Source organism: Mycetomoellerius zeteki, unplaced genomic scaffold (assembly GCF_001594055.1).
Source record: "Mycetomoellerius zeteki isolate Tzet28-1 unplaced genomic scaffold, Tzet1.0 scaffold174, whole genome shotgun sequence".
NCBI classification, from domain to species: Eukaryota; Metazoa; Arthropoda; class Insecta; order Hymenoptera; family Formicidae; genus Mycetomoellerius; species Mycetomoellerius zeteki.
In genome coordinates this window covers 1347384-1360453 of record NW_017256696.1, presented here as the reverse complement: position 1 = coordinate 1360453, position 13070 = coordinate 1347384, and the positions used below count along the sequence as shown (strand labels likewise).

General features: G+C 33.5%; 2 protein-coding genes across 4 annotated transcripts; one reads left to right on the top strand and one right to left on the bottom strand.

Moving 5' to 3' along the window:
* The first annotated feature begins 165 nt into the window (after positions 1 to 165).
* Positions 166 to 6582, top strand: LOC108721474 (carboxypeptidase M). 3 transcript variants are annotated; one of them, XM_018446025.1, is made up of 10 exons: positions 166 to 586; positions 1256 to 1359; positions 1863 to 2098; positions 2280 to 2413; positions 2936 to 3072; positions 3504 to 3691; positions 4619 to 4914; positions 5297 to 5473; positions 5773 to 5865; positions 6110 to 6582. In XM_018446025.1, exons 3-10 carry the CDS (start codon positions 1864 to 1866, stop codon positions 6299 to 6301), a joined length of 1452 nt encoding a protein of 483 aa, XP_018301527.1. In that variant the 5' UTR covers positions 166 to 586; positions 1256 to 1359; position 1863; the 3' UTR covers positions 6302 to 6582. The 3 variants fall into 3 exon arrangements, with proteins under 3 accessions (XP_018301527.1, XP_018301525.1, XP_018301526.1); XM_018446023.1 differs by lacking the exons at positions 166 to 586; positions 1256 to 1359 and adding an exon at positions 671 to 823; XM_018446024.1 differs by lacking the exon at positions 166 to 586 and having other exon boundaries at positions 671 to 1359.
* Positions 6583 to 6654: 72 nt separating this feature from the next.
* Positions 6655 to 11706, bottom strand: LOC108721493 (triokinase/FMN cyclase). The gene is given in 12 exon segments (XM_018446051.1): positions 6655 to 6871; positions 7264 to 7391; positions 7600 to 7613; positions 7616 to 7849; positions 7943 to 8338; positions 9292 to 9537; positions 9887 to 10103; positions 10215 to 10303; positions 10379 to 10489; positions 10773 to 10842; positions 11333 to 11487; positions 11553 to 11706. Coding segments are annotated over 11 exon segments (1752 nt in total). The 5' UTR covers positions 11459 to 11487; positions 11553 to 11706; the 3' UTR covers positions 6655 to 6750.
* Between the last annotated feature and the right edge of the window lie 1364 nt (positions 11707 to 13070).

Genomic DNA, 13070 nt, shown 5'->3' with positions numbered 1-13070 from the left:
ATCACGCCTCCGAGCAAAAAAGCAACTTGTATAAATAATGCAAGAAGAAAAATGATGTATCTTTTTAATTAGCACGTCTCACCGATTTTCTTACCAATCTAATGCACGTTTAGCAAACAGTTTTCTCGTCATCTATAGAATATATAACAAATACCCGTTTAACGTGTAAGAAAAAAATTTGACGTTAACATTTCTCGAAAGGCATAATTGACTTTTGCAGAACTACTTTCACGAGAGCCTCTCTTTATCAGCATTGTCATTCGCGTTAACTGATTCGTAGAGAATCGAACGTTTCTTATGGTTTTTACGAATCATACTATTATTATTTCGTTACATTGCCGTGCGAAACTCCATTTCACGTCCGCGGGAGATTTCCAGATATCACGATAAATGCGTCCGCGCTAAATGTGCGCGAAATAACAATTCGCGGCGATACGCTTGACGTTGCTTATTGTGTGCCCGGTCGGCAGTGTGGTAGTGCCGAGATGAGACAGTAAACGGGCTGTCTCCTAGCTGGGACACATTGTGCCAGAGGTTGTTCTACAACGGCGAGCAGACAGCAGCAGATACCAGAGCTACGGAGGAAGTGGGTTTCATTAGTAGTGGTGGTGGCGTCGGCGGTGGTGGTGCTTGGGTGCTCGAGTGCTGGTGCTGGTACTGGTGCTGGTACTGGTGCTGGTACTGGTACTGGTACTGGTACTGCTATTGCTACTGCTATTGCAACTGCTATTGCTATTGTTCTTGCTACTGATACTGCTACTGGCGTTTAGTGTTGCTTGCTGATGGTGGTAGTGAGTGCACGGTATAGTTCCCTTCTCTCTTTGTAAGTTCATAGTATCATACATCTCTCCGCCGTTACTCTCACGAACTGAGATTTTACCTACGTTTCTTGGTCGCTGGTACCGCGACTGATCTTCAGGATCTCTGGTCTTGCAGTCGTTTACCTCTTCTCCTTCTCTCTCACTTTCTTGCTCTCTTTCTCTCTCCCTCTCTCTTGCTTTTTTCTATCTTTCTTCTTTTTTCTTTCGTTTCTTTCTTCATGACTTCCGCCAAAACCGACCGTCATTTCATCCACTGTCCATGCGCCAACGTGATCACGTACGACTGAAAAAAAGTGTGTGTGTTCTTGTCCTCTTCGCCGACACCGTGTATCCATATATAAACGACTTGATACATACTGGAAGTAACGGGAAAAAAAACTAGCATCGAAAAAACTCGTCAATCACGTATACTGCTTCGGGTGTCGCTTTCGCAGATAGTTTTGCGCGCGCACGAACGCGGAAGATCGTTGATTTTACGATTGGATTCTACGGATTCCACGGTACGATCTCTCCAGTGCTGATACGTTTAAGCAATCAGGTAATGTAAACTTCTATAGGAATAACAAGGTTCTAATAATTAAATTTTATATAAGCTATTATTATAAGCTATTACTATATATAGAATTGATATTATAATTTGAAATATTGTATATTGGCTCTCACATAAAAAAGAAAGATAATAAATATTATATTTCTCACGTTACATTGTATTCGCACATTTTCGACGCACGAAGATTACAACACTTTCATTGAAAATATATAAAATATTAAGTATATACATTTCATACTCTTTGTACAACTTATATATGCACAAAGTATTTATAAGTATTTTTGTATAAATTTTTATATTGTGCCCTGTACACTGTTTCTCTTTCTCTCTCTCTCTCTCTCTCTCTCTCTCTCTCTCTCTTTGATTACTATATACTTATTATTAGTTACTCAGGCTTTGTTCACAGAGAATGAAACGGATCCTTAACTTTAAAGAATTTCTAATTACAAGTATATCTCTCGATATTCGTATATTTAATGATATTTTTGCAGAATGTATCGCGTACTACTTTTTCTCGTCTTCGTTTACGGGAATATTCGTGGAATGCAATTCCATACCAAAGGAGACTTACCTCGTTTATATCATCCGCGTTTCTTAATGTATGAGGAACCGTATAACATCGAGTTCAAGTACCACAATTACGAACAGATGAGCCGCTTTCTTCGCGCGACGTCCCTTCGATTTCAAAATCTCACCGCGCTGTATTCAATAGGAAAGTCGGTGAAAGGTACGTTATCTTCTTACAATGCTAATTGAGATCACAATAAATAGCGTATTTTGAAAGAGGACGCTTACGTTGTCGTTTGGTGTTTCATTTATACATTTTAACATTCAAGTATATATTTAACAGTATTAAGGTAGAGAAGAAGTAAATATATATGTATGTTATAATCAAGCATTACTCATAGGTCGAGATTTATGGGTAATGGTCGTTTCGTCCTCACCTTACGAGCACATGATCGGAAAGCCTGATGTAAAGTATATCGCTAACATACACGGAAACGAAGCTGTGGGACGCGAATTAATGCTACATCTTATTCATGTACGTAATTATGTTAAGCATTGAAATTTCCGCATCATGTTACTCGCAATGATGAATAACACATGCGCAGCGTATGTTACATTCTTACAATTTGACTCATCGCGTATACATCGCTTGAAGAAAAGATTTATTCGGATATGAAATTTTATCTAGTCAAATAATTACAAATGACAATAATTCGTAATTATAAATTAATATCAATCGATATTAACTGATGGACATTAAATCAATGAATAATAATATTAATATTAATAATTCATTTGCATTCGATAAATGGCGCGCACATATCCCAGCAAACACCAAGTTACATGTAACGTACATGTTAATTGTAATTTCCCACTTAACAATATAACTGTAATATAACACACGTAATATAACACGTGTTATATAAATTATAGTTATGTTGTTGAGTGGGAAATTACAACTAACGTGTACGTTACATGTAATTTGGTATTTGCTGATTTGTTTCTTACAAATCATTAAATATTTAAGTGTCCCTTTTTTTCTTTTTTTTCCTTCTAGTTTCTCGTGACATCGTACGGATCAGACGCATATATAACATGGTTATTGGACAATACAAGGATTCATATTTTGCCGTCAATGAATCCTGACGGCTTCGAAGTCTCTAAAGAGGGACGCTGTGACGGTGGTCAAGGCAGGTTAGATATTGATATAAACGATTTATATTTGTTTAACTTATTTTTTGACCATTTCTATTTTTCCAATCAGGTCAGGTTGCGCTAACCAACGATGAAATTTTTAGTTCAAACCTAATTGTCTAACGTTGAACACGTTGAGACAATCTTTTTTGATATTCCTTTCAAAGGGACTTTCTTTCGATTTAAACGTAAAATTGAAAGGTTTGCGCTTAATGTTTCATAAAATAGCCATAGACCGAATATACTTAAATGAATAATCGTCAGGAGCGCTGACAAATACATCGTTAACTACTTCTGTTTTTGCTAAAGGAAATATATCTTGAAGCGTCTAAATACGCTTTGCGATATAATCCGTCTTTTAATCGCTTTGCGCAAAACAAATTAATTAGCTACTAATTCTCATCTTTACGATTCGATGTATGATTATACAGGTATAACGCGCGCGGCTTTGACCTAAACCGTAATTTCCCGGACTATTTTAAGCAAAACAATAAAAAGAGCCAGCCGGAGACCGAAGCCGTTAAAGAATGGGTCTCGAAGATTCAGTTCGTGCTCTCGGGCAGTCTGCACGGTGGTGCGCTCGTGGCCAGTTATCCCTTCGACAATACCCCAAATTCGCGTAAGTTAAATCACCTTGGTTCAGTTACCGTTTCGCACGCGGAGCTAAAATCGTTAAAAGGCGGGCAGCGTGGCTCGCTCGATCGTCCTCGATCCGACTCCGAGCCACGGAATCACACAGAGTCGTAACACTCCGCTTTGTCGTAATCACGATCGTCCTCTTTGCGAGATGTGATTCTGAAAGAAAAACGAACAAAGACAAAAACAGGAAAAGGAAAGAACAGCATTACTATTTTTTGGATGCAATCCTTCCAGCGTTTCGACTGGCTCGATTTCAAATTTGTTCCATTTGTATTAAGCAATTGCAATTAACAGACAGATTACAGACAGTTATGACTATAGCTGCGTACAGCTCTGAAATTATCATGATATATTATGTAAACTTTCATGCCATCAGGAATATGTCGATCGGCGCCACTATGTGCAGGTATTGTGCAGCATATATGATTATCTTTTATTGTTAGTATAAGCGACTTTATTTACTTTATCATTTACTTGCAAAACGTAAAAAAACATTTCAGAAGTACGATTACTTTCGATCGTAATGTTGAAAAAAAAGATAAATAATAAAGTTTACGGCTTCCTACGAAAATTACATTAAGAAAATAACTGCTTTTTAACTGTATCGGTGAACGTTCGAAAATGAAATATTTGAATGCACAATTAGACATGGCATGAAACGCATACCTTGTACAATTTTGCTCTGAACAAAAAAAATAAAAAAAGAAAGATAAAAGAAAAAGAGCGATAAAGTTACAAATGCCTCGACATTTCCATTAAGAAATCAGAGCCAAAGATTTAAAAAGAATGTTAAGTGGGAACTGAGACACAACTTGCAGATTACACAAATCATCTTCGTGTTTTCTATCTACATTGGATTATAGTCCAACGTTTAAACTGCATTAACAATATGATATAGAGAGAATAGTGTTTCAGAGTTTCACGTCGACGCCGAGCGTCTCGCCGGATGACGACGTATTTCAACATTTATCGTTGACGTATTCTCGAAACCATGGATCTATGTATCAGGGATTACCCTGTTCTCCGTCTCAGCCCGCATTTAAACGTGGAATTACTAATGGCGCCGAATGGTATCCGCTTACCGGTGGAATGCAAGATTTCAACTACGTGTGGAACGGTTGTATGGAGATCACCTTGGAACTTTCTTGCTGCAAATATCCCCCAGCCGCGGATCTACCACATTACTGGGCGGAAAATCGAGCAGTGAGTGGCTTTTTGTGAAGTGATGGAAAATAAAGATCGTATATACAGCTTATAATTAATGAGAGAGAGAGAGAGAAAAAAAGAATAACAGATTCGGTTCGATATCTGATTTTTTATCTTACTGCATACACTCTAAAAAATATCAGTGTGAATTTAACGACACTTCTCATGTGGATTTAACACCCATGCGGTGTCTACAATTCTCACTGTGTTGGTACTAATATTACCACCAACATGGGGTAGATTTCTCTGATGTTTATCTCAACTATCAATACCATCATGTGAATTTAAAACCCATAGTGTTAAATCCACATCATATTGGTTATTCTATTCTTCTTTATAAAAATAATATACATTTATTATCCTTTTATTATCTTTTTAGTCTTTAATCAAATTTCTGGCGGAGGCTCATAGAGGTATTCATGGTTTTGTTATCGATGAAAATGGTAATCCCATCGAAAGGGCTTCCGTTAAAGTGAAATCACGAGATGTTAGTTTCTCAACAACGAAATATGGTGAATTTTGGAGAATTCTTTTGCCTGGTGTTTACAAGTTGGAGGTACGTTACGAAATGTAATGATAATAATCTGTCTGATACAATCATTCTCTTATTATATTGTCTTTAGAATGTCAAAATTATGATAAAATAAGGAACTTAATAAGAGACACTGTGCTATTTAAATATTTAAATACCCACGTTATATCATGGGTGCGTTCCGAGTTACGCATAAAGCGCATGATGCATCATTTGTCCTTGTTGTTCACCAAATAATAAAGAAGGATAAAACGATACATCACGCGCTTCATGCGCAACTCGGAACGCATCCCATGTTAAATCTGATATCGTATTTTTGTCAGGTATTTTCGAACGGGTATATACCTCGTGAGGTTGAATTTGTAGTAATCGAACAACATCCAACGCTTCTTAATGTTACCCTTTACTCGGTAAAAGTAAGTAATGCTATCAGCCAAAAGATCTACATTTTTATTCGTGTATTTTTATTAACTATTTTTCATTAATTTAATTAAATATATATATGTATATATACATATACATACTTTTTATTTGTTATGTTTAAAAAAAGGGAGGAGGATTGGATACCTACAAAAAAATCTATTGCCACATTCGATATTTTATATGTTTTAATTACTCTTACGTCTTAACATACATTAAAATTCATTATATTTGAAACAGAGACAATACGATGAGGAAAATGGGTCTGTTTTATATAACGGAAACATCGGTGGAAGACCTTATCCACACCGCGACCATACGTTACATTATCGACCTCAATCAGGAGTTAATACCGCGGCCGACGCCAACAACGGTATCTTCTCGTCTATCAGTAATGGATTTAATAACTTTGTGACCAATCTCTTTGGATAATCTTGTGAAACACATATACAAATAATATTATTTATTTATTCTATATTATTTTATCGTGTAAAATGAAATAAAACATTAAACTTAGTCTGCCAATATTTGATAGATAATTGGTGCAAAGAAATCGTAATCTCCGATTAATCGGCAAGATACTGCCAAACAATAATGCAACCTAAGTTATTATATTTCATATTAAGTTTGATATCCCTACGTTATAAAATATTTATGTATTCATCAGGAATGTATATTAAGAAGTGTACTTTTATTCTATTTATAAATATATAAACACAACTATGTTTTTATTTAAATGTTTTGTAGAAGAAATAGTCAATATAATTAAATCCCTTATTCCATTTTTCTAATAAACTTGTTATTTGTTATTAAATTTTATATCTTTTGTTTACAGTGATCCTAAAATACAGTTGTCAGAAAAAAAAGAAAGAACAAATATGTTATTCCTTGAAATGCGTAATTGTTTGTACAATAACTGTAATCCATATTGCTGCGGCATAAGCTCCAGCATCCATTTCCGTCAAATATTGAGCTTGTTTTATATAACTAGCTCGTCCCGCTCTGTAAACAAATGTATCGCTGCATTAATAATTACAAAAAGTTTAGTATGAAAAAGTGACTAAATTAAAAATATTTCATGAAAATTTATATCGTTTCAAATTAGATTTCTCTAATTTTTAAAAAATATATATATATTTTACACATACACACACACACACATACATACATATGTATATATATATTTGGGTGGTCGTTAATAATTTTTTAAATTTGATCAATGATCAATTTGGATCGGTGGACTTCAGTTGGATCTCAGAAAGTACTATATAAGTATAGATTTATTGGAAAAATGTTTCATAAAAACGTTGTAGGGTTTTCAACAAATATATAATATTATACTTTAAACGTTAAAGTATACGGATTGTCTTATCACAGCATTCATATCTATTCACCTTGGTTTCATATTTCTCGTAGAATAGCATCCTTCCCATGCTGCTGCTGTTATTTTCTCGTAAAAATCATTGGGATACTTCTTTAACAATTTCTCATACATCTTATACGCCGCATACATTGTATCGATCTAAAAATATTGATTGATAAAAATATTAATTGAAAATTCTCTTACGTTTTTAATATAGGTCCATATACGTCTATTCCACAGTAAGTGGAAATTGATTTTTTTGCAACAAGTAACAACATGGCACAGGTATTAATACTGTAAAAAAAACCTTCTATTCTCTAATAATGATATATACTTTAATAATGTACATATATGTGTATGTGCAAACCATAGTCCTGTCTCTTTCCCTCTTCCGTATTTCTCTAAACAATTCAATCCGCTGCGGAATGCGCAAAACCAAACATTTCGCATATCCTTCTCTTGCTCGAATGACGCCAATATTTTCGCGCCAGTCGTAAAAAATAAACAATATAGAGCTCCAGAAGTCCCGCCCATACATTCTTCCGCGATGTTCGCTATTTCCAACAGTAACGTCGCTGGATGCGACAAGGATAAATTTTCCAAATTACTTAAAATACCTATAGAATGTAAAGAAAGAGAGAGAGGGAGAGTTAGTAAACTCTTGTTGAACATCACTTGTAAGATATACATCGTAATTCGTATATGCGTACCGTTGGCAAATCGTTTCAATGTCGATCCGCAATCTCCATCTCCGCAACCACGATCCAACCCGTTAAGATACGTCTCTTTCTCGATAATAGCGACACAAGCGTTTTTCAAACACAATTTAATCAAGCGTTGGTCGCTCACATTTAACAATATTCCTATCTTCTCCACTTTTTCTTTCTTCGCATCTTTCAATGGAGTGCTTAATGGAGTTAAAGTCGAAGGAATGCTGTATGTGCAGCCTGGCCAGCACGGTGCCATAGTTTTTTCGTCAAGACAATCGACGAATAGGTCCCCATGGTTTTCGGTCAATTTTAGCAGACTTATGTGTATCCCGACGCTATTTAAGGATGTCATTAAAACACCTGAATAGACGCGAACAGGCTGTATATCTATCTTTTCTGCATTAAGAAAAATCAAAGTAAGACCATCTTAAATGCAATGTAGTATAATGATAAATTAAAAATGACGAATTGACAGAGAAAGAAATTACTTATGATGTGCTAATTATTTCACACAAAAACAAGAAAAGTCATTAATAGTAGACTAGTTACCAGACACTCTCATGTTCCGGGAACAGTTTCTGGATTTTTATGTGCTATTGATATCTAATAATTTAAAATATGGCAAACATTGAAAACATTTTTAATATTAAATTCCAGTTTACCTATAATATATATTGTTAAGCAGAATAAAATAATATATAAATAGTTTTATGCATGGACCTTTATTTAAAAAAAGTTGAAATCTGTCCCCGGATAGGATAACTGAAAAATAAATGCAAACGATTTCTTACGATGAAATGTCTTACATGGCCGGAAAGGCAAAGCTTAGAGGTCTCTTTGAGGTCAAAGAATGTAGTCAGCAAAGAAACGTAAATCAGAATATGGAGATATAATAATTATATATATATATAATTATATATATATAATAATTATATATATATAATTATATATGTATAAATGATGATATATATAATTATATATGTATAAATGATTAGAGACTTGGGGTGCTTTTTCTTCTCTATAGGTAGTTTTATTCTTTTTATCATACAACGAACTAAATATCGGTACGATCTATCGTTAGTCAATTTTTGCTTGCATGCAAGGACTTATCACATTACTATTTTTTTATTTAATAAAAAAAGAATCTTATGATAGACAAGTCTAATAGATGTCAGTAGATTCAATAAGCAATCGATATAGAGATTGGAAAACCCTTAAATTTATATAATTTTTTCTTGAGAATGAAAAAAATGGATTGATTTATCATACTGTATGTAAGCGACTCACATATTATGTTTATATATATACATATATATGTGTATGAAAAAGAAAAAAAAATAAGTACTCACGAAGCTGATTTACAACCTCATAGACGATTATTCCTTGTTCCAATTGACTTAAAGCACCGAAATTGTTGACTATAACCGCGACCGAGTCATTAGCAGACAAAGATAAGGCCTCGCAAATGCGCTTTAGCATTAGCATCACTAGTTCAGATGCGGTCCTGAGTTTAATTCTCTCGTATCCTGCTTCTCCGTGCACGCCCATTCCACACTCTATCTCATCCTGTGCAAGCTCAAACATGAGACCTTGACCTGCACATAATATTCTCATTGTCAGATTGAGCATATCAATGCAGAGTTATTCTAAATAATAATTCTAATTATAAGCTGCAAAGTATCGCAGACACGGCGTATTCTTTAACCGCGGCAGTATAATAAAACTGATTTTCCTCTTGACAAAAAAACTTGTTAAAACTCATCTGAAGAGAATTCGCTTCAAAATATTTAATGTATATATACGTAGTACACCAAATACATTAAATTTTCTTGACATTCTCACGATAAATAATCTGAGCTTTTAAATTTAAATATAATTATCGTAACTATATAACGCGACTTGAACGTAACGGTAACTTATGTCTTTTGACTGATTGTCTCATACCTGGTATTGCGCACGCGGATAGTCCGACTCCGTAAGTCGCGATATTTTGTGAAACGTGTCGTGCAATTTCAGTTACTTCACACAGAGGAAAACCCTTTTCGGCGAATGCACCCGCAATTTTGATAACGAACAGCATGCCCACCAGTCCGCGCTTACCAGCGACGCTCTGTTCGTTTACGGGAATACTGCAGTCATCATCAACGATTACCTCCTCCACCTGATCTTATTAAGGTATTGTACATAATTTTCAAATATATCGATAATTAATTTTAAAACATTTAATTTATATCATTCTTTGCGGATAAAAAATGGAAGATTTTCGTTTTACCGCAACGCCCGCTTGCCGAGTCTTCTCAATTGCTATTCCAAAATTCAGACGATCCCCTGTATAATTAGGTACCACGACCACAATACCATCTAAAGGAAGGTATTAATGTACGTGTAACTTAATAAAGATTACTTTTTAATAATAAGTATGTAAAGTAAAAAGACCTTTGTTATTTTCTGCAATACACTGAATAGCATATGTGATATGAATAGATGGCGGCGCTGTAAAAATAGATCCTGCTACGGAAGCTGTCAACATACCGCTGCCAACAAACCCTAAAGAGATATAGCAAAAAATTTTCATACGTGAAGTTTTCGTCCTTCTGAAAGCTTTTATTAATGACTATTTATATATATCTAAATATCTCTAATTTAACAACATACAGATTATATACAATTGAAATATTATTCGCAATATTTTTATTTTACTTTAAAAAGAAGATTTTATTTATTTTTACGTAAATAAGACAAACGAGATTTATATTGATTGAAATTTCAACTTAATTCAAGAAAACGCAATGTGTGTGTGTATATATATATATATATATTGTTTTTTTACCTGCAGCAAATGGTTCGTGTCCACTACCGCCACCGCAAATCAAGGCTACTTTACCTTTACGATCTCTATGCTGAAGTATATATAGATATACATAAATTGTATTCAGAATTTTAAAGAAACATATTATTCATAACAAAGTCGTGCAAACTATTATTTGATCCAGTGATATGTAACTAATTTAAATGAGAGTATCCACATTAATGGTATTAAGATAACAATGTAAACTTTCGAATCAAATGACATTAGTCGTCAAACTTGGAAAATTTGAAATATTATTTAATACGCAATTTTTACTTTTCTTCGACACTCTCCCTTAAGTGATTTAAACCTTTTAATTAAATTTTATAATTTGCACGAGCAAATATATTACAATGTAAAATTTGTTTCTTTAAAGAAATAAAAAATTAAGAGAGAAAAAGACAGAAAGAAAAAGAGAGAGAACTTTCTATTATTTTTATAAGACTGACGAAGAATAAAATTACTTTATAAACGTATCTGTTACCCTTTAATTATAATAAAGTAATAGCATTATAGAAATGTATTTTTATATGTATACATACATCTGGTGACAGTACAACTCTGTGCGATGTATGATGTTCTAATTGTGGATAAGTATGGGATAATCCTGATAGAGTCTCGAACACGGCATCGTCTAACAAGTTAATTAAATTCTTTGACGTCGCCATCGTGAGTCACGGTCAGATAGAGCACCAACCTTGAATTCCACGTCAAATAAATGAGATAAATTTCAACAAGATCTGTAAATTCAATGATCCCCACCTTCAGATCCCGGGTTATCAGAATGCTTCATGTGACGTATATATATATATATCACATATTTGATAACCGCGATCTGTAAATTGGAAACGGAGCGACGAAATTAAAATATTACATTCAATTCTTTATTCACTTGCACGAAACGTATGAATGATTTAAGCTTCTCTTATATAACACGACTCTTACGATTCTTATTACGTTCGTGCTTTTATAATCGTTACAATTATTGAATCACGAGAATAAGGGCGACTGTTACCAACGCCGATTAACTTAATCGGCTGATTAGTCCATTGGAATTGACCAATCGCATTTGTCATTTTGTTTGACGACAGATGATGATTGGCCAATTCCAATGGACTAATCGGTCGATTAAGTTAATCGGAGTTGGTAACAGTCGCCCTAAAGATTCAGCAAGCAATTTAATCGATATCGATTCGACATCGATTCCATTGCCATTTCTCACTGGGTTGGTGCTGTGTGGGATATATACTCTAGTTATTATAAACTATTATCATACATATGATGTATATGTATATCTTAGATGTATACACACTTTATACCTAAAGAAACGGCCCAGCCAAATTTTAGCACAATTTCTTAACATCTTTCAATGTGATTCAGCCAAAAATCATTGAGATGAACAATAGCTGAAATTAAAGCTTGAACTTTTTTTTGCCAAGAAAATCAAAATTGAATTACAAAAAATGTTTTACAAAATGACGGAAGTTAAAGAAACCTTTGAAAAATAGGAAAACAAATTTTTTTAATCTATTGCGCTGCTCAAAGAGGAGTTGGCTGATGTAAAAATTTATATGAATTTTTAAGATCATTCCTTTTCTAGCAAATCCATATCTATTTCAAACACTTTTCTACAAACATATTTAATTTTTTGTTAAAGTTATGTTGTTTTAAAGTAAATGTTACGAAATGAATTCTTTTTGTAAAATCTATAATTGAGAAACAAATTATCGCAGAAAACTTTATCAAAAGGAAAATTTAAATTTAAATTTTAAATCTTAAAACTTTTTTATTTTTTCACGACAAAATATATGTTTTTTCAAAATAGAAAACATTATCCGATAATATTAATATACATGCATCTGTTTAGACAAGAAGTCCAAAACTTGACAAATATAATCCTGAAAAGTGCATGTAACATACATGTTCTTGAAAAACATGTTTTTAAATTCAATTCCTTTTTTAAGATATTGTTTTACAATGATTTTTTAAAGAGTCCTTTTTTAAAAATTAAACAATTCACATCATTTTAATCGTGGAGAAATAAAAAAATTTTGAAATTTAAAGTTTACATTTTATAAGTTTTCCTTGATCATAAAGTTTATTACGATAATTTGTTTCTGAGGATATTCTGAGGATATTCTGAGGATACGGTCAACGAGATGCTGCAAATATTTTAAAGCGTTTTTTGAGTGATCAATTTTTAAAATTCTTTTTTCTAATTGATCAATCAAGCGCTTCAAAGCATTTGTAGTGAGACTTTAACCACAGCCTGAGTTATAA